A 27,109-nucleotide genomic window follows, 5' to 3' on the forward strand; every position below is an offset into this window, starting at 1 on the left:
TCTGCACTTTTTGTCACCCATAGACGTGTAGAGAAAACATTATCTCTCTCTGTGTGTGAAGATTAAACTAAAAAATAACGACACATGTGTGAAAACAGCTGATATATAATGTCACCATGTTTTCCGCAATTGGTCCCATTTTCTCAGACGACGTCACATATTTGAAATGGAAGTGCCCTGTATGCTGAACATAGATTCTGCATAGATACTGTTTCAAACAATTGATAATTTTAGTCAAATTTCACAGGATTTGAACTGAGTCATTTTTAGTTTAAATCTGATTGATAGTTGAAATATTTGCTGTAGGGAGCTTATATTTGAAATGGAGATGCAATGGAAGGCTGAATATAGATACTTCATAATTAAAGATGATGAAAATATGTTTTATCCAAATTTTAACCCTTTACCTGTTTAATGTTCATGTAAAAAAAACTCTGCCTACTATGCATATATTATTAGATCATTTTCATAGTTTGTGAATTATACTTGTAATTTGTAGAACAATATCCAGACTACAATATTTTATGTTGCAAACAGAGCAGTGTAGTGGACATGATATTTATTATCATATGTTAATATAATAAACACCATGTCCACTACAGACCATAGTTATCTCCCCTTGATGTGTTAAAGTAGGCAAAATAAGCCCTGTCCGGGATTCTTCTTTGTTATTATTCAACAAATCTTTATCAAACTTTCAGAAATTAATGGCCATGTTGTAAACTTTCGCCTCTGTGAATTTGGTACGGGTCACATGACCCTGACCAGAGTTATCTCCCCTTGATGTGTTAAAGTAGGCAAAATTAGCTTTGTCCGGCCTAACTCCAGGGCAAAAAACCTAGACATGGAGGGGATGTACTTATTTCAAACAGTTAGCTCTAGGCGAGCTTTGCTCTTTGTTACTTTTTGTTGTATAAATGGTACAACATGTATTTTTATGCCCCCTCTCTTAAAAAAGGGGGGGGGGCATATAGATTTGCCTTTGTCCGTCCGTCTGTCTGTCTGTCTGTCTGTCATTCCGTCTGTCTGTACGTTCCGAAAAGTTTGTGTCGCGTGTATCTCAAAAACCGTTAGTAGTTCAGACTTGAAACTTCATGGATGTAATACTCTGGGTGGGAACTTGCGCACCTGGGTATTTTCATCCGGCCAAAATTGATATTTACGGAGTTATGGGCCTTGATTTTGTGAAAAAATGGCATTTTTAGTTTGTGTCATCTGTAACTCTAAAAGCCTTTGTAGTGCAGACTTGAACTTCATGGATGTATTACTCAGGGTGTGAACTTGTGCACCTGGGTATTTTCATCCGGCCAAAATTTATATTTACGGAGTTTTGGGCCTTGATTTAGTGAAAAAACGGCATTTTTAGTTTGTGTCATCCGTAACTCTAAAAGTATTTGTAGTACAGACTTGAAATTTCATGGATGTATTATTCAGGGTATGAACTTGTGCACCTGGGTATTTATCCGGCCAAAATTTATATTTACGGAGTTATGGGCCTTGATTTAGTGAAAAAGCGGCATTTTTAGTTTGTGTCGTCCATAACTCTAAAAGCGTTTGTAGTAGTGACTTAAAACTGCATGGATGTATTATTTAGGGTGTCAATTTGTGCACCTGAGTATTTTTAGCCAGCTAAAATGTATTTTTACGGAGTTATGGGCCTTGATTTAGTGAAAAATCTGCATTTTTGACAAAGCACTAGTGGGGGCATCTGTGTCCTATGGACACGTTTTCTAGTTCATAAAAGAGTTCTTTAAGAATAAAAGTTAAAATGAAATTTTAGCTTTGTCTGATTTATTCCCAAATCATTTGAATTTTATGTATTATTAACTTGGAGGTGTGTTTCTTGAGGCTAGGAAATCCAGTCCCTACCTAGGTTTACAGACCGCTTAAAACTAGCACCTAGGTTTGGAAAGGTTGGGGAATAATCTTTCGTAGGCAAGCAAGGTCATTTTGCTAAAAGCTAGATCGTTTCTTTTTAAGCAAGATTAAAATCTACCTCTGACTTCCTCTTACTTTGAGAGTCTAGCTGAAGGAAACGCACATCTGATGACTTTAAAAAGTAGGACCCATGCAAACATTTTTGGACTGATTTTTCAACGAAAAAAATCGTCTATTAAAATAGTGATGTCCGGGCGGGCGGGCGTCCGCACAGGACCACCTTTTGGTAAAAGTGCTATAATTATTTTATCCTTCAATGGATTGCTTCCATATTTGGACAGTTGCTTCATTGGATAGTCCCTTTCATGTGACATTGACCTTGACCTACTTTTTGCCCCGGAAAATCCGTCCATAATGCGTTTCTCGATTTTATTTTTTTAGCTCACCTGAGCACAGCTCGGGGTGAGCTTTTGTGAACGAGCGTGGTCAACAATTTGCTAATAACCTAATAACCACTTTATAGGCCAGAATTTAGAACCTTGTGTCGCCAAACTTGCTCATAATGTTTTCTATTGATAATATCTCGACCGGAAGCTTTTTTTTCTTCACTATTAGATCTATTTAGACAAATAATTGATATTTTGTTCCATGTTTAGGTCAATTATTTCAGGGTGACATGGCTTACGAGCATGTGCAAATAAACAAACTAGCTATAGCTTAGGTGGCCGAACTTACGTACTTCAAGGGGCTAGCTCACGTAAGAAGACTTTAAAAATTCCAATCATAGTCACACGGCCTGTAAACGTGGGCGCCACCTCTTTTTATGCCCCCAGAATCTGTGATTCGGGGGCATATAGGTTTTGCCCTGTCTGTCTGTTTGTCTGTCTGTGTCACGAAAACTTAACCTTGGCTATAACTTTTCAACCATTGGTCATAGAGCTTTCATACTTGGCATGTGTCTTCCTTGTGACAAGAGCTTTCCAGCTGTGCAAGATTTGTAACTCTGTCTGCAATATTTAAGGAGTTATGCCCCTTTAACCGAAAACTTAACCTTGGCTATAACTTTTCAACCATTGATCATAGAGCTTTAATACTTGGCATGTGTCTTCCTTGTGACGAGCTTTCCAGCTGTGCAAGGTTTGTAACTCTGTTTGCAATTTTGATGGAGTTATGCTCCTTTGAAATTTTGAGTTTTTTTACAAAAGTGCCGCCTGGGGGGCATTCGTGTTTCACAAACACATTTTTCTTGTTTTTAGATGCATTGAAAATGCCCCTATGCAACTTCACAGATACCAAGACATATTTCCACAATTTCCTAGATTGAAGCAGTTTGGATTAAGCAGACGATAATTTTATCGGCGGGTTCAGGGTTAAACTATCGTAAGCAAAATTATGTGTGGCCGCAGCCTCTTAATATAGCGACAAAAACATTTGACGTCATCTGCGAAAAGGACCTTATTGCGGAACAAACCATGACGTACGTCATAAAGCAGCTGCTTTCACACGTTTATGTTGATATTTATAGTTTATACTGCACACAGAGTGATAAAATGTTTTTCTACTAGACTATACAGTCCTATGTGACAAAAAGTGCAGGCTTTGATCAGCCGCCGGGCAGAACGAGGCGTCTGGTCAAATCTTGCACATTGTGTCCCTCCATAAGGTCCTTTTCCCACACAACGTCATTTTTCAGCCGTTTTAGATCTGCAGTCCTGTGCTTTTCAGCTTATTGTAGAGCTAAGCCATTAAAATGTTTAGTGTCCTGAAAAAAAATGAAACTGCGTAGACGGTCAGTGTGACACGTGCTCGCTTAGCCCATTCAGCCCTAGCGACGAGTTTCAGCGTCCTTTGCAAAAACGTGTAAACCAGATCAGAGGGCTCCTGATGGAGCCCTCTGATCAGGGTTTCACTTTTTGTAAAAAAATTAGATTTATTCATATTTTTTTCTCAAAAAAATCCCCCAAAATCTCAGACTGAATTTGTCTTTATAGATCGCATGGAAAAGTCCATTTTAAGGCTAATGCTCAAGGAACTATCTGCACTTTTGTTTTAACGCACTTATGCCTAAAGTCGACAAAAGTAGACATAGGCAAATGGTGTAGACCCAGATAAGCGGACTATGTTTGCTCAACCTGAAATTTCCAAAAAAATCAAAAATCTTAACACTTTGGAAAGTTTGTCCTTATTGTATCAAAATAGACTGTTCCGTGGAATAAATTGTAAAATCCCACTATTAATTCAGGCATGAATAGTAGTAATGTACTGATTAATCAGAAAGTCAACGAATCGTTGACGAGTAGCCCTCTGACTTGACGATGACGGCCGCAAATATTCGTTGACGAAATTTGCCCAAACCCGAAAATGCTTCATTAGTACTGTAGAAGGCATGCGTCTTTGCCTTCGAAAAAATACTGCACTTTTATCACTAGTTTTTAATTGAAAGAAAGTATTTTTCTATAAGTTCTCTATATCCTCCTATATACCCCCAACTTTTGTGTCGGGGGATAACAATACTGTATCAAGCATCAAAGAGTATTATAGTAGTCATTTAACCTTTACAACATTAGTTCTAATGAAGTTTTGCAACTTTTCTCACAAACATTAATACTGTCCCTTTTAGTTGACTTTAGTCGATTAATCGTCAACTTTGACCACTGATTAATCGACGAACTTTTTGGGGGCTGATTACAATCACTAATGAATAGGTTAAGTGATTACCGAATTATTTTTTTAAAATGGTTCTTTCATATTTTACCTCATTCTAACTGCAAGTTCACGATTATACTAGCAAATGTTACTACCGCTGTTATGATATACCACTATACCGGTATATCGAGGGGTTGCTGCCAGAAGCACATAGCTCCTTCTGGCAGTAATCCCTCGATATCATTCGATGTAATTTACACAGGTTCTTAAGACCTCCAAACTGTGTGCAAGAATAGCGGTCCATTCAAGACCTAGGGACTGTTACAGAGGGACTTCGAAATTTCCTTAACATTGAGTTAATGTTTCGTTAATGTTTGCTGGTAAATAATGGTTACAGTAGTGAACTTGATTAAATTGACAACTCTTCCGGTTCCGGTTTGGTATTACTGATTGAATTATGGGATGTGTCAATTCTTATGCAAAATAGTTTGGATGCTGGGACTCTCACAGCTGGCGGTGTCTCACAAAGTTTCCATCTGTAGGTATTTGCAACGCTCAAATACATGTATAATGGCCACAAAATGTTTGAAAACGCTGGATTTTCTTAGTTTGTTAAAGCTTTTAATGGCATCATTGATTAAAAGGTTAAATACTGTGGTACACGTATTAAGGTTAGGTGTTGATAATAATGACAAAAAGTTATGTTTATTGTTTAGCGATTTATTAACACAACGAGCTTCATTAATACTAACCCTATCCAATACAGTAACAATTATTAACGTATAAAACATGATAAAAAGTATACATAATTCGAATTATCTGCACTGATTAACCCAATCATCCAAATTGGTAGAGCTGTTACGAGTATCCGAGTACTCGGATATCCGTGAATCAGGCCTAAAAATCGTGTACGGATATTCGTCATTGCCGAGATCGGTGGATCGCAATCTTTTGCACATTATATAAGTTATACAAAGTATAACGTTTTTGTTCATTATCTTGCCATTTTAAACTGTTCATTTCTGAACAGAAAGTAAAGAATCAATCTATAGGTAGCAACGAACCTTTGTCATTATATAAGATTCGATGATATTCTTGTATGAATTTTCAAAACACAAAAACATGTTTTGAAATTAAATCTTAAATCAGAATGACAATGAACAAGAAATTAATTATAATTTTATGGATATAAAATAATAAATAAATAAATCGGGCTTATTGGTTGACAGGACTGATACACACACGCTTTGTAAAATAAATAATTTGCCAGCATTAACGTTTGACTTAAATGATTCGTATGTGAGCTATTCACTAGGAGAAAGAAACTACTGAGTAAGAACAGTCATAAGGGTATTGCTAGTATTTGCTATCTTTCCATTGCTGTGTTGTTATTATTATGTCTCCCCCTTTCAGAGAAGGGGAGACATATTGTATTTGTAGTTATTCTTATTCTTATTCTTATTATTCTTAGTCTTCTGGGAATTTTTTTGTCCGAGGCAGAACTCGGAAACTACTTGAAGGAATTGATTGAAACTTGGAACATAGCTAGATGGCGATGTGAAGTTGTGCCCCTTGCAAGAGTTATAACTCTAGACCATTTTTTTGCAGAGTTATCTCCCCTTTTTCAATTTTTAAATGGTGTACTTTGTCCAGAGCAGAACTCAGAAGCTACTTGAAGGAATTGATGGAAACTTGGAATATAAATAGATGGCTATCTGCAGTTGTGCATCCTGCAAGAGTTATAACTCTAGGCCACTTTGTTGCAAAGTTATCTCCCCTTGTTCAATAGTTAAATAGCGTAAACTTTGTCCAGAGCATACTATGACAACTACTGGATGGAATTTTATAAAACTTCATACAATTGTAAAGCTCAATGAGAGGAAATGCATTATTCAGGGGCCATAACTCTTAATTACATAATCACAGAGTTATGTCCCTTTGTTACTTTTTCTTATCTAGTTCTTCTTCTTATTCTTCTGGGAATTTTTTGTCCGGAGCAGAACTCGGAAACTACTTGAAGGAATTGATTGAAACTTGGAACATAGATAGATGGCGATGTGAAGTTGTGCACCTTGCAAGAGTTATAACTCTAGGCCATTTTGTTGCAGAGTTATCTCCCCTTTTTCAATATTTTTATAGTGTACTTTGTCCAGAGCATAACTGAGAAACTACTTTAAGGAATTGATTGAAACTTGCAACATAGATGACGATGTAAAGTTGTGCATCCTGCAAGAGTTATAACTCTAAGCCAATTTGTTGCAGAGTTATCTCCCCTTGTTCAATAGTTAAATAGTGTAAACTTTGTCCAGAGCATACTATGACAATTACTGGATGGAATTTTATAAAACTTCATAGAATGGTAAAGCTCAATGAGAGGAAATGCATTATGCAGGGGCCATAACTCTACTTTACCTAATTACACAGTTATTTCCCTTTGCTACTTTTTCTTATTTGGAGCATACCATGAAAAGTATTGGATGTAATTTGATAAAACTTCATAGAATGATAAAGTTCAATGAGAGGGATTGCTTTGTACAGGAACCATTACTCTAATTTACTTCATGACAAAGTTGTCTCCCATTCTTTAGGTCAAACATATGCTAGGGGAGACATCTGTTTTCGACGCTATGCTCGAAAACAACACCCATCTAGTTTTCAAACTGAATTTCGATGAACAGATGATGAAAGCTATAACACAAATATCAAAATAGATATTATTTTACAACACAAATTTAAAGAAAATGATTTTCGTAAGGTGTTTATGTGGTCGTTAATTAATGCTGATGATTCGTGGTTCGATCTGTGAATCGTCATCTCTGACTCGTGGATCGAATCGGATCGCCACTTGACCGGCGATCCACAGCCCTACAAATTGGACAATCATTATGTAATAATTAAAATTGATAATAGAACTATCACTAAAATATTTTGATGCTCTTTTCTGACAATATTGTCAATATTGTCAAACATTCTATTTTATCTAGAAGTCGGAGGCAAAATTACCTATTTATATTTCAAAGTGATATAAACCTTCAAAGCAAATAAATAGGATCCTGATGAAACAACTACAGATGCTGTCTCGACGGGGTCCAAACTATTTACATATCAAATTGGTTACAGGGTTGATTGTTCATACTTCTTTATATCCAGAAGTTCTTTTTACAATATTCAGTTAAAAAAAACTAATGTCTTGCTGTCAGTTTTTGATTGCCTCCAACTGTCCCCACTTTCAGGAAACGACTTAAGCCTCTTGGTGGGCCAATTTGGAAATTGGTTCCTGATCCAATTTTGTTAACAGATCTGATCATCATGTCTACTAGAAGTAAGACATGTTATATCTAAATCCATACATTTTGAAATTTTAAATTCATTCAGCCCTAGTGTCAAAGATAAGCGTGGAATCATACCGATTCGACCCAATAGCTTAATGCATTTTATATATTATATATAACATATTGGGTCTAAAGCCCCAGTAAAATGATGGGTCTGACCCAAGAAGTTGGTGACACTAAAAAGATACCTATGTCTCAAGATTTTCTGATGTATATTGATATACATAGCATTCCAACAGTCAATCTATACTGTATATAGGACAGTGACGCCTGTATCACTATTATATCTAGTAGGTCCCAATAAATATGGATAGGATTATAGTCCCAATAAGTTGGCGAGTTTAAGTATATATATATATATATATATATATATATATATATATATATATATATATATATATATATATATATATATATATATAATTGGTATGTTTATCAATAATTGTTAGGTACCGCCTTGGAACGGTCAGTAAAATGTAAATTTAAATCTATAAACCTTTTTATCTTCTTAGTTTGCCTTTTTGAACTACTATGATGTTGAAACCAAAATGAAGGAACTGTTGCTGTATACAAGACAAACATTGTTACTTGTTAACATGCATGAAATGTCCACCTTATATTTGGATATTATTGTGGCACCAGTTTGAGATTATACCCCTGACTTTTCATGTTTTTCAGTGATTTATTGAAACATAATGGTGGATTATATCCTCATTAACTCATTGTTGAGTTTTATGGAATATAATTTTACTGTTTCTCGTATTTGAGCCTTATTCTCTTTGATAAACAAAGTACCGGTAAACACACACAATGCTGAGAGAAAAGTTAATAACATCATTTAAGGAATTCCGTTTCGGAAATGTTTCATTTGGTTAAGTTTGGTGCAAATTTCTAATCAAATACCAATTAATTGTAATTTTGAATGAATTAAACGCATGAAATAAAAACCTCAAAAGTAAATATTTCACTCGTTGCACAGCACTAATGAAATATAGCTTTTTGTACTCTAACCGTGAAAGATATTGTAATCTTACACTGAGACAACAATTATCCTCTATGACTTTGGCAGTATTTTCTGTTAATATACAGATTTATCATAGCAAACTGTGAGTTTTTTAGGATTTCTATGTGTGTTTGATCATTTTAAGGAACCACCTTTAATCATATCATGCACAAAACTAGCTTTATGTAAACATACGGGAGCATACCATATGCTCATCTTAAGTAAGTCTAGTTTTGAACAAACCTAGTCAAAACTAGTCAAATGTCGAAGTCATTGTAACCGCGAAAAATATTTCGCGATAACGGCATTCAATATCACTGAAATCAAAACAAGACTAAGCCCAAAATATTTGAAAAAAAATTTGACATATCGGAACAGCGAGATAACAGAGTTCAAGATATCATGTTTTGACTGTATATACAAAACTAACTAAACAATTTATTTCTATAATTTTCTGTGTTGCCATTCATCAGTGCTCTATGATATGTCTTATCATAGTTTTAAATTTTATCCAATAATCTCTACATTAAACAGGTTATGAGTCTCACAAAACTCTGATTGCTGATGGACTAGAAGAGTATTGGAACTATACTGTGAGTGTCACAGCAAGAACTAACGTAGGTGATGCTAAATCATCCGATACCACACAAAAATACAGGACTCTGCCTTCAGGTTAGTGAAATGTTATATCCTTTTTCATATTTTTAAAACCTTTTTTATACACCTGCTTGTCTATGTTTCTATGCAATTGTTCCTTACATGTAGCATTAATCGACTTCCACCTTATCTAGTTAAACTAGAAAGCTGATTGAAGTTTATCAAATTAATATCATTTTGAAAGGTTGTAAACTAGCTCCCTTTTTAACAATAAACAGTTCATACCCCTATATTTTTCTTTGGTATCCAATCTTCATTCAGAAACCACGAAAACTCCAGCGTTTAGTCTGCAATTTTCTCTAGATAAAGCAAAAACAATCACAGATAAAAATCTAGCATTGAGCTATTGCAAAAAAATAAATATTTAGCTTGTCTGTTCTTCAACACTTTTTCATGAAGGTTCTACATAAGCCTTGATATTGTTACCAGCTGCATTGACGCATTAAAATTATTGTTATAACGCTACAGTGTTCACGATATTCAAATGAACACATGCAAGGCCAATAACTCTGGTTTAAATAATTGTCAAGTGTTGCCGTTCATTTTACTGAAGAAAAGTGTTATATTTTTCGGGAGCTCATTTAAGGTATGGCCCATGCAACATTATCAGCTAGAATTGTTAAAATTATTTAATCAAAAGTATGACTTCAGCACCTGGAGCTGTAACTGAGTTTGAAGCAGTTAAGGCTAAGCAGCGCTCCGACAATTTCCACAAAATGACAATCCGTTGGAAAGCCCCTTCATTGTTGGAGCGCAATAGTAATATAAAGGAATATGTGCTGAAACACAATGTTGGAAACATTACAACTAATTCGGGGGTAAGTTTGGATGACTTAAACTTATAATGTAATGATATAATGCTTACTTATGATATAATGTCTTGTTTTGTTTTAAGGCAGTGTTCTATGGTATACAGACCTTAAAATAATAATATGAACAAGTCGTCAGATCATTAATTGAAACATACAGGATACAGTTTTGCCCTGATGTTTATTAATGGTTTTAATAATGAAATATGAGTTTTTCTTGTTTAAGGCTGCTGAACAGTTGCAGTCCCTGTCTTTTGTGTCTAAGGCTGGTAATGAGTTTTACAGTAAAGAGTTTGATGTGATACCTGAAACAACGTACAGGTTTGAGGTGAGATTAAGGGGCTCAATAAAATGGCAGTCTGCATAGTACTGTCATCTTATATAAATGTGCATAGCGTTTTGTTTTCTCTTCAATAATTCCTTTTCTTACACTTTTCGTAACATTGGAGTTTGTAGAGCGAACTTCTCTCTAAGTTTAAGAGATATCACTCTGATTATCTAAGGTACATGTACACACTGCCACCACATTGGGTTGTAATACCTGGAATATCTTTCATGGCTCATTGTCATCTTCTTTTCATTAACCCTGGCCAACTCTTTTTTTTTTTAGTTATGTGCCTTGGACATCATTTTAACTTTTTTTTTTTTAAATGACCTTGTGGTCATTAAAAATTCTTTCCTTGATATAAGCTTTATATATATACAATGATTCTTATTTCAATATTTGCCCGAGTCAATCTATAATATCCTTTGTTAAGGCAGATTGCAGGTTTAGTTATCACTTATGAGCTCTAGTTAAAATAAAAATTGTCACATATATTACACAAACAGGTTTATGCTGTTAACAATGAGAGTACAGATAATATTGGGAAGAAAATGATGATCAGCGAAATAGCCCCAGCTGGATGTGAGTGGCTTACTTGTGATTGCATAGTTTCTGTTTTCATGTTTTGCTTCCACAATTTCAATCTTATTCTCTTTCAATCATTTACGTACATTTTGGTTATTAATACAAAAGTAAAAATTTGGTTTATGAATGTTGAATTTCATGATTTATTTATAACTTTCTTATTATCTGAGGATGTATTCATAAAGCATCTTAGTGAATATTTTCAACTTAGTAAAACAATGTTTTTTGTAAGCTGAATTTAATGAAAACACTCAATGTTTTGACATCAAAGATAAGAAGAAACGCAAAAGAGGTGCACATAATGAAGGCATAGTAATAATTATGATGAACAAATAGAGGGTCTCAAAAACAACTATTTGTTGTTAAAAAATAAAAAATAAATATCGCTAACTGAAGTAGAAAATATGTACCAGTAAGCTTTATGATTACAGCCATATAATGTATTTTATGTAACATAGTATTTTAGTGTTATTATATAAGGATTTGACTAGATCATCTGTTTTTGCAAAAATATGAAGTCAGAGTATTTTGATATTTTCTTATTCTTGGTGTCTTCATGGTAGTCCAAAAATGTTAACATTTCAAAATACTCAATACTCATATTTAAAATATTCTTTTGTATATATGGAGCCAATGAGTGGCCACCATTGAAGCATAAACCTAATCATCACGAATTTCAGTGACAATTGTAAGGTCCCATGAGGAGTGCCCCATGACCATATGATTGATGGGGCAGATAAAAATAGAGGTCTCAGTGAAAATGAACTACTGAGTTTTAAATGTAGTCAGTTTATATTGTATTCTGTCATAAAAATTGTGATGATCATGATTAAATGGAATATCGATTGTAACATGTATAATAATAGACAAGGATAGAGGTCATTTGCGTAAATAAAGTTATATAACAAACGCCAATAAGTGGAATGTTGCTACATTAAAATTGATTAAAAAAGTGACATTATATTTCAAAAGTATACTTAAAGTTAGTGGTTTTGTATGAATGTTTTGGTGGAAAAAAAATAAAAAAAAATGTTTTAGTCAATTTCAATTAGTAATTTTGTTGCGTATATTTTTAGGGTAGCATTGTTCTGACCTTTGCCTGATATCATTTCTACATTAATTTTTCAGTCCCTGTCAGTATTGAAGAAGCTGACGCAACCTTAAATGTTGTGAAAGAAGGCTCGAAAGACCAAACCTTCATAAGTCTGAATCTCGTGAGAGATTTTTTCACTGAGGAATCCAATGGAAGAGTACAGAGGACCGCCTTACTTGGGTGCAAAAGCAGTGCATGTCCGGAAAACATTTTTGGTATCAATTATGTTTTGTTACTCTTGTTGTTGTTTTTTAAACATTTTAGTATCTCCACTTTACATAACTAAGTTAGACAGGATCTTAAGCAAGAACTATAACCCTGGCTTAAATAAGTAATGCCCCTTGTTCGACAAATGAAAAACAGGCCCCAATTTCCTGAAACTTCTTAAGCTGAACTGCCTTATGTTTCTTATTTAAATAAGCCAAAATACATGCTTAACTTGAATTTTGATAAATGTAAACGGTTTATTGTGATTATCATAAAGATATAAAAATGATTCCTATACAAAGAATAAAAAAACTTTTAAGGAAGTAAGTATTACACGAATTATTGAAAATAAATAAAAAATGGTGTGCTTAGCTTAATCCTGTTATTAGGGACTTAAGAACTTTCCAGAAATTGGGGCCTAGATGAGCTTTTGTGAACCTTGATAGAATTATTCTTGTCTGTCAAAGGGCCACAAAAAGGTTTGATGCCAAAATAAAATTAATTCAATTTTAATGCATTGTTATGTTTATTATTTATTTGACTTGAATGATCAAACCAAAATAAGGCGTATGATTAAGGTACAGATAAAAACATATTATAGCCTTTTGATCAAACCAAAATAAGGTGTATGATTTAGGTACAGATAAAAACACATGATAGCCTTTTGAGATTTTTTTAATTAGTAGCGACGTGGTCACAAGTTCCTTAGTTAAAAAAGCCCAAAACATCTCTAATATTACCTGTACACAGATCCAATGCTTTTATTTTCTTTTGATCATTAAAATCAAACGAGTAAAATTTAATAATGCATTAATTAAGGATATGATTGCATCAATCTATAGTGTGCCCCTTTATACCAATGAGGGATATTAACTTATCACATGATAACCTTTGACAAACATTATTACACATGGACTTGGAGTCAATATATCAATTTGTTAAACAAAGTTGGTAATTATCAAATGTGGTCCGAATGAGCATTGTTTACACTGGTATGTGGATAATTTCAGACTATGCAGCCACTCAAGAGAAGGTTGATGCTCTGGCCAACTGGCAAAAGGCTGCACAAAATGGCCTGTATAGGATCACCTCAGCTGACTGGTTAACAAAGAACAGTAAGGAAATTTTGTATATAATAAAAATTGTAGACTTTCAATGATATACATGTTGTTACAGTTATCTGTACTGGATAGCTGGCATAATGCTGCCTAAAACTGCCTCTACAGATAACTGGTTAACAAAGAACAGTAAGGGAATTTTGTATATACGTATTATAGTATTGTAAAGTTTGAATTATTTGATATAGGAGTTGAAACCCCAAGTTGCCATTGAATGTTAACGTTCATCAATGGCCATAATTTGTATATAGGTTAATATGGAGTTGTGTAACCTTATTTTATGATGGCTGTCAACAACTTTGTGCGGCATGAAGTCAACTGAATGAAGTTACAAGTGAAAAGCCAAATTTGACGTAAAACTTGAACCAGACACAGTGTGCCTTTAAGCTTTTAACATAAGTTCCTAAGTCATACTGGGGTGAATAATTTGGATTTAGAATGATAAGCAGCTAAGTAAACTTATTGCGTGATGACCGTGAACAATGTATGTTTATTTAATGGACGTCATACTTCAAGTTGTTGTTCAGGGCCTTTATACAATTAGGTTACATAACTCTATATCAACAAAAATACAAATTAATGCCCCTGATTGATTGTTTTACATCTTTTATGCATTCATTTCTAAGGCAAAGCAGCGTATAGTTGAGCAAACAGACCTAAGACAGGTTTTGTTACCAATATTCTTTAGCGAAAAGGTGATGTATGATACTCAAATTAGATCATTTATTTATTATGCATAAAACAACTTCAGTATAACTCAATACTTGTGAGCAATTATTCAACAATTCAAAATATTGAGAGAGGTATCACAGAGGCAGATAACCCCTTTATCTTATTCTGATCTTAATATTAAATAATTATGATAAATGATGATATACTAGCTTATAAAAATGCACTCTAGTCTGTTACCTGGGAAACTAGAAACCACAGCTATTGTGGTGATCGAACCTACCATTACTCATTCTACAGGCGTATACTGACGAGAACATGACTTCTGTTGGTAAAACTTCTGTTGGTAAAACTTGTGATCCCCTAGCATGTCTTATTTCATTATGTTTGTTTCAAATATTGTATTAAATTTCGCATTGATAGTCTCATTCCAATACTTGTTTTCATTTAAAGATATATTATTGATTTAAACTGCATCGCGATAACCGTTTGCTTATTAGTGAGACAGGTTGACAATAGGTGTCACTTTAAATGAAATGCCTGATACAGCAGACTTTGTTTTCTCCCACCTCAGATAAGTAGATCCAGTAAATCTTGTTTCCGCAAAACACCCTACGCTCGGGTCGGAATGAACCTATTTTACACTCTCGGCCATGGAACATACTTATATATCTCATATATCAAATTTGTTTCCATTTATTATATCTAGAGAGAAGGCGTCGAAGCACGTACACAGACGTCCCGTACACTGTGGGCACAGAGAATTGTGATGGTGTCCCGGAAGGCACATACTGTAATGGACCCCTTGAGCCAGAGACGGAATATATGTAGGTTGATGCATGTGTTTATGGTGTCTTATAAGTTCATTAAAATTGAAAAGGTTTGCCTATATAAGTTCAACCATAATTACGATTGATCATTGGCTTGTCATCCATTCAATGCATACTTAAACATCAGGGGTGGATTTCTCGAAACTACTTAAGTATGTTATAACACGATTAAGCTTAGCTCACTTTTTATTTTCCTCTATTATTTGTGTAATATTGACCTCTTTAAAAGCTTTTAGACTTTTTATGGGGATTATCTGTCAGATAATCACACTAAACTAACTTTTATTCATTAAAAGCAAGTTTAAATAAGAAATCAAAATAAGCTTCTTAAGTCTGTTAAACTTCGAGAAATCAGGGCTAGGTTTGCTATATCCAGATTATGGTTTATAGTATAAGCATGAGTAGTTTGTCTGTGTTATGTTGTGATGTGTCTCTTTTTTAGTGTATTTTGATAACAAAGATTGTTTTCGTAGTTGTCATTGTTTATTTGGATGTAAGACGAGCTATTGTGAGAGTTTTCATTAGTTGCAACGGAACTTTTGATTTGAAAAACGTCCACTTGGCCATTGCTGAAAAATAAATCTAGGTATTCAAATGGAATTTCGTCTGATTTTTGCCTAGAAGCCGTAAATATGAGTGATCACTTGTTTGTGAATCCATTATCTTCTCCTAATCACTATATACATAAACTATAAACAATATTGTGCTATCCAGGTCATGGCTTGCTGTATTTGTATTTGACTAAACGTGTTACAGAAGAGACCGTTCATGCACCTAACCAGCAACGCCCATTACTAAGGCATTAACACGAATCAAGATATACCCCTTGTTCGAATGGTAGCCGAATACAAAGAAGAAGATTGTATGCTAATGTTTGCGTGTACTTTCTTGCAGATTTGTTGCTGTTGTTTGTACCAGTACGGGATGTACAGTCAGCAAAAAGTATGGACCTTTCATTACAGAGGAGGCAGGTGAGTGGTATTGATGAATGCATTTATCGTTTATAAATACTGATCTCTTTGACAGATTATTCACCTTTGACACTGTTACTTCGGTAGGTACCGGTGATATTGTCTGTTTTGGGAGACCATTGTAAAAGGTTCGGATCGAAACCGAATCCTCATATGTTAAAATTATTTCCTATACCATTAGGGAACTTCAATATAACATGAACTGTACGTGAAATGTTGGGAGATATACTTTGCACAGAATGTTTGTTGGCGAGAACGAACGTAGCTCAAATTAATTAAATGTTTAGATATAAATGTTGCCCTTTTTTGTGGGTAAAATTGTTGGCTGTTTCAAATGTGCAATCGTTGATTGACTGCAATGAATATATTTAAGAAGTCAGTGTGTTTGACGAGTATAATTTTGAATATGCATGTAGTTTGAATGCACATAGTGATTTGTATATTTTGACATGATAGTAAATTTACAATACTTGGTCTGTATTCAATTAAATACTCGTAATGTTTCACTAGCCCATTTCTTAATTTGCTACCGTTATATGCATCGGTCAATTACTGTTACGGTTAAAGAACACTCTGGGATTAAACATATATTTGAATCAAAGATGATATCTGCATAAAGTTTATGTTGAATAAGTCCTAAGTGTATTGATGTTTTGTTTGTGTATGCTGCATGATCATAGAAGCGCTCGTAAGCAAAACACAAATATGTTTCGGCTGTAATTTTATCGCTGTTACATATTATTCTTTTGGAATGTAGATAAAGATGATTGAATGTGGTCCCTCGTCTGTTGTAGTTCCTCAACCTGTAGGCATAATAGTGGGTATAGTTGTTGGGATAATTGCAATCCTTGCCGTTGCCGTTGTGGTGGTCTTTATTCTAAGAAGACGCAGGAACAAGACTCCACCGATGTAAGTTACCACTGCTTTTAAGCTCGTATGGGTGTTCTTTTCTTCAAAATAATTATCAGTCTATTGGTATTTTCAATGATTTAAAGCAAAACTACCACTTGTTCGATTCATTTTTTTGAAATATGTCTTTGGATTCGCATGTGTGTTCTTTATTAATTCCGTTCTTTTTTATTAGTTCGGTGTTGTACTAAATATGTAGAAGGTAAAAAAAGAGTTCTGTAATTTAAAAAATGTTAGCATCATAATCAGCTTTGGTGCACTAACTTTAAATAGGGCCCCGCAAAAATTGTATTTTTAATGATAAGTTTTTAAATATTTGAGCATATTTTTTATCAATCAGTGTCAGATTTACCAATGTGCTACGTATTATGAATCATTATTTAGTCCATAAGAGAAGAAGTAAAACATATTCCACTTTATGGTGAGGTTTTTGGGCGGTTCTTATCACAATTACATGTTTTCTTAAAAAGTTAATGTATGTTCTGGTTTATTATACATTTCCTTTTTGATTATTTCAGAAACGAAGAATACAGTGTGGGAATCGATAATAATACTGACTCGGTGAATTAAGAAATAAACCCTTTTTGTTTTCATTGATATTGGATTAACAAAATTAAGAGGATTTGCAGATACCTCTCTTGGCATAAATGATACTAATTGATCAAAAGACCGAATATTAATACCATCAACCAATTTAAGTGTTCCATTCTTAGAATGTGTTTAGCGTAGGGAAATAATCAAAAAAGGGTTCGCATTAGAAGTTTGTCAATGTCTAAGAAAAATATTTACGTTTAAAAATAATGATATATCTTTAAAAGTCCATTAAGTTTATAACAATGTATTAAAATACTCAATGCTCATTTCTTTATTTTGTTGCTTTATTGCGATGCTTTACTTACTACTCTGGTAACCTTTAGCAATATTAAATCCTTATTTATTATTTAAGGTTTCAACAAAAGATGGCATTCGTTTAATCGTCTACGAAAATGTTATATCAGGTAACACCACGTTCAGCACCTTTACAAAAAGCATGACCTAAGCATTCATCTATATTTTACATTAACCTTTCCTCAACTCATGATTAAGTTCAATTCCTTCTATACCTATCTACTCGAGTGTTTGTTTTAAAATTCACATGAAATAAAGTATTATGATTAATTGGGTTAGGGTTTGACTGAAGGGCATGTGGCCATCGTGTATGTATGTCATCAAAAAATGCTTATCGCGAACGCGTTCGATAACCGACCTGATTGCACCATTAATTCTTTATAATTATAGATTTTCACCTATCAATTATTTCTCCGCTCTTTGATGTTTACTATTTTAAGTGAAATATTCAACTTTATATAACTGAACGCAGTGGGTCTAAACAGGCCCTTATTAACAAACAACACATCATCTTATGAACTTATGAACCCATTAACTCTAAAGAGTAAGATACGTTATCAAATTTAAAATACTATTTATAGTATGATGAACATAGTCAAAACACAATATATTTCTGTTTTAAAACAAGCACCAGCCATATTAAAATAGATAACTATGAATAGTCCATAGTTGGTCAATCAAATATGTTTGTATATTAATTGTTAAGTGTTCTATTTGTCGAATTCTACTGGACATTATTTTTAGTGCTTTCAATAATGGGGCAAACAAGAGTAAGCGAGGTAATAAATTATATTTAGTTATGTTAAAAAACTTTAACATTTTACTTTGCTAAATAATATAGTTTATACTTATGCATATTTCATCATGAAAAATAAATAATCTAAATGATCCTTATATACCAAAATAACGTATCTTACGTCTTCACGAATATTTACCAACAAGCATAAAACGTCATAAAAACTTATCAGTTTCAACCCATATCAATGCGAGAAAGGTTATAATTTGTTTTCAAACAGTTGCATTAGAACAAACACTAGTCAATAAATTTATATTTATTTTTCAACCACATATCATTCTGTTATATCAAATATATAAAGCTGTTAACATGTACATAAAGAGTTAGCTTCAATTTTGTAACATATTGATCTAATTTAGCCTTTAAACTAATTAAAATGCTTATAATTATTTGCTTAACGTATCTGATGAACGTATCTTACTATTTAAAAGAAATATAGTTCTGTATATACAGCATTTAATAATGAGAATAGTTTTGCCTGGTTTCACAATAAAATAATTTAAAATAACTTTCTTTAAATCGACTTTTAGCATTTGCAAAAAAATATAACACCATAATGAAATAAATTCGCATATTAACATGCAATTCTAGAAATCATAATTATAACAATGCAATGTTTACTACTCAGATCAAAACACAGGTTTAGTAAACACATACATACATTATCTATTGTAGGCCTTATGACTTAGTTTGGTATGCATGATAATCCCTATGTCAGATTCATGCAACAGTCCTCGTTACTTTCCTGTTGGCGTTTGACCTTCAATACGACAAATCACGTCTTTCATATGAAGTCCTAACTCATCAGGAGCATTTGGTCATATGTACGGTTTGACGTAACTTCCACTTTCTTCCATGAATGTTAAGTCAATGGTCTCACTTTGTATGTCTATTGCAGTAACCTTGCCAACATACCATTTCTCTCCATACATGGCAGCAACAAACTCTCCTGACTTTAGATCTGTGATTGAAAGACTATTCGAGTGTCTGGATGTGTGTTCGTGCTTTTAACTTCGTCTACCAACTTTTCAGATAGTTGCGCTGGTTTCGTTTGTTGCTTTTCTTGTGATTTGATGTTGCCTTTCTTTTGCTGCAATGTCCAAATGCTGCATAACTCACCCTCTATCAAGCAACCGTCACAGTGACACATGACAACTGAGGTGTACAGTCCTTTGCTTGTTGGAAAGACACAAGACAGCATGTAGTTTCATGGTTCCGTAAATTGGTTTAAGTTTTGTTTCTGAAACATACTCTCACATTCATTTTCAGTGTTGAATCTGCAGTTGATAGACTTTTGGTTCTTAACACACAATGCAAAGAAATCACTAGCGTCCTGAATACTAGTTTTGCATTGTTTGACGACCTCAGATGCTTGTCGTTTAGTTTGCCACCGATGCCATCACATGGCCCCTTACCATGTCTGGATTCAAAGTAATTCCAACGTGCTCTCATCCAAAAAAAAGCTCATTGTGCCGCTCGACAACTTCTGTGATAAACGGTTATGTACAGTATTGTGAGGATGGATTATAAGTCTAATAATGGTTTGATTTTCACGGTTTTATTAAAATATTTTGCATATATTCATACCTCATAAGATACGTTGACATGCATAAGATACGTTATTCAATTGTCATCCGGGTACTCTTCCTAAACTACTACATGAATTGTTTCATTTACCTTAAGTATGAAATTACCATTTCTAAAATCTTATATATTAATAGTTATCCTAAAATCATTGAGATATAACAAATTCAGTCGCAAACTTTACTCACTTTGTTTTCGTCATGTTTTTTGACGTTTCAAACGTTCGCGGCATTCAAACTTGAAATGTAATAAACAAAAACGTCTACATCATGGTTCCGGTGGATGTTAAAATATTGATGATTTGCATCTACGCCGTTTAGCTCGATTTATTTCAGGGTGTTAATCAATTAAATTATTTCTAGAACGTATCTTATTCGAACGTATCTGATGCACATTAAATTCAATGCTTAATTACTTAGTCAATTTTAATTGGACAGATATGCATTTTGGTTATTTTTAAAGCACATGACTGCCTGTAATTATATATAGGATTAGGACGTATTATGACCATTTTGCTTCAGATATGGAGGTTCGACTGGGAACGTATTTGATGGATTTTTTTGTGCAAACCCAGTCGTGATTGAAACAAACCCTTAAATTTACTTTTTATCCATTTTACCTGTAGGGTACTTTTCATTAAGTTTATCTATATATGTTCTTTGTTTGATTGAACACTTTTAAAACATTAAGCTGCCATTTATAACCAAATAAATTTGGCCGTAAATCTAAGGAACGTATCTTATTCGTACTTTTGGAACAAAAAATACCAAACACAGCAGCATTTTATCCTTGAAAACAATAAGTCAAACCTTCCTTCTTATGATAAAATGAAAAATAAATGTTTAATTAACTTCAGTATGCATATTATCGCATATACAATGTGGTGTTTATCATTTGTGACACCCCAAAATGACCAAATACAGCTAATATCTGATATAGCCACAGCAATATGACAGTTTGTATACAAAAAAACTAATTGGTTTGAGAAAATATTGATATTGTTCAACACAAAAGTGCCCCCAGACCCACCTTAACATTATTCATTGTCAAATTATATGCATGGGACAGCCGATTTTCAAAAGTTACTGAGTTAACGTGGAATGAATGTTAAATGTCAACATTTGATCAAATCGATCTTATCCACTCTCTAACCCGTACACTTTTTTTAATCCTTACCATCCTAAGTCACAATGCTTATAAGTAAATTGGAATGCGCGTGATCGGTTAATAACCGGATTACTGAAGTAACTAAACATGTATATTCACATTGTTTGCTCTTTAATGGTCAGTTTTTGATGTAAGTATTGTTTCAGCTTTCAAACTTGACCACACCCTAGCTTCTTATGATTTATATTAAGTATAACATAACATAACCCAACGAGTATCATGACCTGTTGGATTTGTTTTCTCATTCATTAGTTATGGTTCACAAAATTGTCCAAATAGGACCAAATTGACTGTGCACGTTCTCTGACATGAGATCAATTGGTATCGAATGTTTTACCAAGCTTCTTTCATATGTAAATGGGGATACCATATTGCCCACGAGTGGCCTAACTTATATATATATATATATATATATATATATGTGCATTCTTTACTCAATTTGATTTCAATGTTAGTAGATATAATATGATTCACGTTAACTGATTACTTTTTCGGGGGCGTAGGCTTCATCATATGGGGATCTCATATTCATTTTTTTAATATTGCACAAGATACAAGAAATTCTTTTTAATTGGAACAGGAAACCAGGGAGAGCTAAAAGCTGCTGGCCAAAATAACAATACCGTGAACATTCCTGTAAGTGCATTTCATTACTAAATAAACATACAATGAACGGTTTTCAACTGTATCTGTTTATTTAAATATGATGATTTAATACGAACATCAACGAAACAATTTATTTTCAGGGCTGTTGGTCTGAAAAGGATTATAAGCTTTGCTTTGCCCCAACGATCGATAAAGTCAACCAATTTTGGACAATGATTTTTGAGGAGGAAGTTAACAGCATTGTTATGTTTGCTGAAGCTCAGAAGGTATGACCGACAATGTCAGTTGGCGTTTGGTAAATACGAAATAAAGTATCCATTGTCTGCCTTAATGGAGTTCTTGCAAGTAGTTCTTGGAGTACCCTTAAGCTGGTACCTGCGAGTGTGATTGCATTGGTGTACGTATTGATTCTGACAAGAACTGTTTCAATAATACCTAAGTTTATGTTCAATACACTGATTCCTAGTGATCCATATCAGGTTCATGTCAAACGAAAGGATTAAGTAAACGTTGAAAATAATTTTTCATTGTTTTAGAAAGAATCGAGGTATTGGCCATCTGATTTCAATGAACGAACGAACTACGGACATGTAGAGTTGGAAGTAAAATACCTGAATACATACGATGCTTATACTCATATGAAAATGAACATATGCAACGTAAGTAAAGTAGCATGGGTGCTTTATCGTCTGTTCATTGAGTTAAACATATACAATTGACTCTGGATAGACAAACTACGTTCGATAAGAAGTAGTGTATATTGTAAATAAAATAAAATCCATAATCAATATATTAAATTGCTTAATTTTAACTCTACAATATATTCCCTGCTTTCCTAAAAGCGTCAGCGTTGTCTGTCATTTGTACATCATAAAGACACTGATAAGTCGTTTTTAAAAAAGGCATATCTGTATAATATCTCCACTTTAAAACATGTTCAACACAATGATCCCTGAGCAGATACATTGTGTCATTCCCGGAATGACAACACCTCCTTGATTGTACACCTTGGTCAGGTTTAATTTAATGTATACATTTTCCACCAGTATAACAATTGATTCATCTATGTGAAGTTTTAGAGAAGTTAACATACTTTTTACTTTCAGAGAGGAACGTCAAGGACTATTAACCACTTCCAATGTGCACCAGTCTCAACGTTCAGTCCCGATGGATTCGTTGATTTTGTAAAGTGTGTAAGATCAAACGTTAAGACTGGGCGTATCCTTTTGCACTCAAGGTGAAATATTTATCAAAATGTAATTCATAGTTGTTCATAATGTAATTTAGTTTTCTTACATTAGATATTATAGCTAAGAAGTAAAACACCATGTAACATTTTAGCGAAGGCCTGGCATCTACCGTTCCGTTCGTGGTATTGGATACATGTATACAGCAACTTTCTAGTGGGCCCTTTGCAGAGAAAGTAGACGTCTATAAAATGTTGGTGAATATGGTGAAGACCCGCAAAGACCTTATGCCTCCACTGGTTAGTTTATTGAAATAATACAATAAAACTGTATTCTGTTACTAGATGCAAGATGTAGAATTTTTCAATGAATACCTAGATATTGTTCCCATGAATGTGCTTTCGACAATGCATGGGTAAGCGCTTTTCTACTTATATTGTCCCATTTGTTCCATTGGAGGTGTTTTGTTGCCTTTCTTGTACGATTATAATAGTAAATCGTAAATAACAATACGGTATGAATGTCTTTTTATGGACGTGCAATGAATGTTTGTTCCAGGAATTGTTTATTTTTACCCATGACTGCGTGCAAGGTATCGGAAGTAGTGACTACGAACCGCTCAAAAACACGAGTAAGTTTGTTTTATTTTTTCGTCCATTTATGCATTGTGTTCAAATTGTTTATGATAGCTGTTCATAAAAAAATAGTAAAAAGAGATTTGAAACTAACTTAAACCTAAGCAATGATTAACCTTTATTTCAGCACAAATTGAAAGTGTTTATCAAACGCTGCAAGTCGATGACTGATGTGTGAAGCTAGGCCTGCTGTTGAATTTATTCTTTACCTGATCCATCGTATCCAAATGTTTATAGGACAGTAATGCTTATATTTGAATTAATAGTGTTGTGATATATTATATCACATTATATATCTGCTGTAATCATACTTATAATATAAAGTAGTTATTCGGATACGTGAATTTGCAAAAAAAAAAAAAACTAACGTTTTATCGATGCATACGTTTCCTGGTGAAACGATTTTGGCTTAATGTAATCAAGAAATGTAAGCATTGTTACGTAAGTTTCATACTGATACATGTACAAATTTCCGTTTTCGTTGTTTAACAATAATTTGTATAAATATATGTTATGGGCATTTCCCGGTGATATGAACAAATGATACCACTTATCCTATATTAATATGTATTGCATGTGTTCTACATATTTTACATTTAATTTTATTAATTAACTACATGATAATGGAAACACTGTTTCTGTATCGGCTAGGACTGTATCAGAAATGTGCAATCAATACCACTATTTGTGAACGAACAGGCAGAGCCATTGTGAAATACCTACGGGTCATAATATCTAATCAGTGCATTGTTATTGTTGAATATATCTAGTGGGTACAATTTCGCACCTGACACATAAGCTAATACGGGTAATTACCAATTTGATTGGTACGGGTTCGAACCAATTGAACAACCCTCGGCCAAATAACATAAAAACTGGGTACAAAATCGCTCCTGACCCATGAGCTAATACGAGGAATTACCAGTTTGATTGGTACGGATTCGAACCAATCAAACAACCCTCGGCCAAAGAACAAAGCAAAATATGAATTACTTCGATGATATAAGAATGAGGGCAGTGAAGTGTTATGTCATGTTTGAAAGAAAATAGTGTAAATTTGCCAACAATTCAAACTTCCTAGTTAATAAAGTTATATAACTCTGTCTTGCATATGTTTTTAGGAAATTGTCCCTTTACTTATTTAATTAAATATCCTGGTTAAGGGTTTGCAATCAATCTAATTTTACAGTGATCCATGCATAAACCACTAGTCAATCGCGCTGTCTCTGTGACACTCGTGTTATTTTGCGTATGAGTTCTAATGGTGCACAAAACATTTCGCCTTTATCTGGTTTATTTGTTTAACCATCTAAATGGGTTATAAAAACTGTTTTAATTATTATATATTGTAATACGTACTACATAAGGATATGAAATAAGGCACATACCTCTTGACAGTACTGCGTTAACACCCGCATTCAAACTTCATTTGTTTATTTGTTTCTTTTTCTAAGAAATGATTCATATTGGTCATTGTTTAAGGGAATACACCTAGGCCAGTAGTTATGCCAACATGTGTGATTTGTTCATACATTAACGAAGAGTATATTGAAAGGTTTGTAAGGACATTATTCGCCAAAACGGAAGCAATTCTATAAACGGCACACTAATGATGTTATGAGCCTTTCGATTGTGCAGGTAGAGCCATTGGTGACATTATGTTCGATATACCTTCGACAAAATGATACTATATGATGTATGGTGAAAGTTACTGTGTTTTTCAAAAATATGAAACATCATTAACACCATGCATATGCAGTCAATACTAAAACAAAATAAAAAAATAGCTAGCTAGTGATGTTAAAAATACCCATTTCTCATATATATTTTAATTCATGTATTTAGGAAAGAAGGTCTAATACTGATTGATAAAACAAGCCCAAAACGTATTCAAGCTATATCACATACAACAAATAACTGAGTGAAATGCATACATGTAGTTTTAATTCCAAAATGAATGAACGAATTCTTTTGTCTTGGGGCCTATCCATCTGGACATTAATAATTCGTTGAGTTAAAAAGTGGTTACAAGAATAACATAGACAAAGAAATAATGTTTAATGACCTTCATTATTACACAATATCAAATAGTTAGCTTATGAATATGCTGTATACAGTTTATACATAATGCTTCTATAAATTTTATTAATTACCTCAAGTTTTCTTCACATCCGAAGGACGGCAAAACGATTGGTGATCATAAATCTATCATTTGAAACGAACAAAATGTATATCAGTAAATATGTTTACATAAGAGACATGTCCTTCTATTGATAACACCAAGAACACGACAAACGGAACTGGTACTCACACACGCGCAAATAGTTTGCTATCGCATGATGCCGGTATGAATATAAAGAGTATTTCCACTTTTGCAAGTATATGTACCAACATGATGCAACATGTATTATTGAATTCGTGGCATACATTGAACTAAGAGTTTATTGTACCAAGTTGATGAATTTTGCGGTGTTGAATACTTTAAATCCGCATGCCTGATGAGTCACTCTGAAAAGGCGCCGTTTGTTTGTCTGTTACTGTATATTTTACATCAATTCAATTATGTTATCTTTCATTCAACAAATAAATGCTGATAACAACATCTTTTTTTTCTATTTACAAATGTTTGAATACTTACACTATAATCTGCTGCTATGTCGTATCTGTGGTATATGGTATACATGCCTCCACATTATTACATAATCGAGTCCGACACATTTCCTGACAAACCTCACTTTTCTATTTTTATGAAAATCAAATTATTAATCATAGTCTCATAGTCACATAAATCATAATTCTTATGGTGAGATGACGCTTTACGTAAATCATTTGTGATACTACCGTTTGCAAAAAAAACTGTCAAAATATCGTGATGGCAATGTATTTTTTCGCCGATTTTCAGGACTTCTAAGAGTTTTGATCACCGTGCCATTCTTACGAGAGTCAATTAAAGCTGTAAGACGAAAAAATTTATACGAATGGATGCTTTGCGGGAATATGAGCCCCGTAAAGAATATGAGCCCCGCAAAGAATATGAGCCCACCACTACAATAATTATATCCTGGGTGAAAGTATGTAAGCCAAATATTTATAAGTTGCAATCGGGTTTTTTGATGAAGGGTGCATCGACAGAAGTTGCCCTTGATTTGAAATTCAATAGGCGGATTGGGGTTGAAATAAAGCCACGAACATTCAATGCTTCAATACTTTAAGT

The 27,109-nt window shown here is 33.6% G+C and overlaps 2 protein-coding genes across 4 annotated transcripts in view; both read left to right on the forward strand.

Annotated features, from left to right (window-relative positions):
- LOC128239033 (fibronectin-like) overlaps positions 1–22,138 on the forward strand; it is an 85,019-nt gene extending 62,881 nt beyond the window's left edge. The window contains exons 26-37 of one of the 3 annotated variants that reach the window (XM_052955459.1): positions 9,394–9,531; positions 10,168–10,334; positions 10,552–10,653; positions 11,157–11,232; positions 12,364–12,543; positions 13,546–13,650; positions 15,032–15,149; positions 16,047–16,123; positions 16,918–17,032; positions 17,551–17,593; positions 17,979–18,030; positions 19,986–22,021. In XM_052955459.1, the coding sequence (XP_052811419.1) occupies positions 9,394–9,531; positions 10,168–10,334; positions 10,552–10,653; positions 11,157–11,232; positions 12,364–12,543; positions 13,546–13,650; positions 15,032–15,149; positions 16,047–16,123; positions 16,918–17,032; positions 17,551–17,593; positions 17,979–18,030; positions 19,986–20,053 (1,241 nt within the window). In that variant the 3' untranslated portion in view covers positions 20,054–22,021. Of the gene's footprint in view, positions 1–9,393; positions 9,532–10,167; positions 10,335–10,551; positions 10,654–11,156; positions 11,233–12,363; positions 12,544–13,545; positions 13,651–15,031; positions 15,150–16,046; positions 16,124–16,917; positions 18,031–19,985; positions 22,022–22,047 lie in introns of those variants that run through there. The other 2 variants (XR_008261807.1, XR_008261808.1) reach the window with 2 other exon arrangements.
- An 81-nt stretch (positions 22,139–22,219) lies between these two features.
- On the forward strand, positions 22,220–26,484 carry LOC128239028 (receptor-type tyrosine-protein phosphatase C-like). The gene is made up of 6 exons (XM_052955455.1): positions 22,220–22,339; positions 22,610–22,732; positions 23,180–23,310; positions 23,415–23,559; positions 23,819–23,891; positions 24,023–26,484. Exons 1-6 carry the CDS (start codon positions 22,286–22,288, stop codon positions 24,064–24,066), a joined length of 570 nt encoding a protein of 189 aa, XP_052811415.1. The 5' UTR covers positions 22,220–22,285; the 3' UTR covers positions 24,067–26,484.
- The last annotated feature ends 625 nt before the right edge of the window (positions 26,485–27,109 follow it).

The sequence above is a fragment of the Mya arenaria genome, chromosome 6 (assembly GCF_026914265.1).
Source record: "Mya arenaria isolate MELC-2E11 chromosome 6, ASM2691426v1".
Taxonomy (NCBI): domain Eukaryota; kingdom Metazoa; phylum Mollusca; class Bivalvia; order Myida; family Myidae; genus Mya; species Mya arenaria.

What these genes read in the sequence shown, in the direction of transcription:
- LOC128239028 (XM_052955455.1), top strand. Translation starts at nt 22,286, where the DNA reads ATGATTTTTGAGGAGGAAGTTAACAGCATTGTTATGTTTGCTGAAGCT. An exon ending in AAGACCTTATGCCTCCACTG is followed by an intron (nt 23,560 to 23,818) that starts GTTAGTTTATTG and finishes TGTTTGTTCCAG; the next exon opens with GAATTGTTTATTTTTACCCA. An exon ending in CGAACCGCTCAAAAACACGA is followed by an intron (nt 23,892 to 24,022) that starts GTAAGTTTGTTT and finishes CCTTTATTTCAG; the next exon opens with CACAAATTGAAAGTGTTTAT.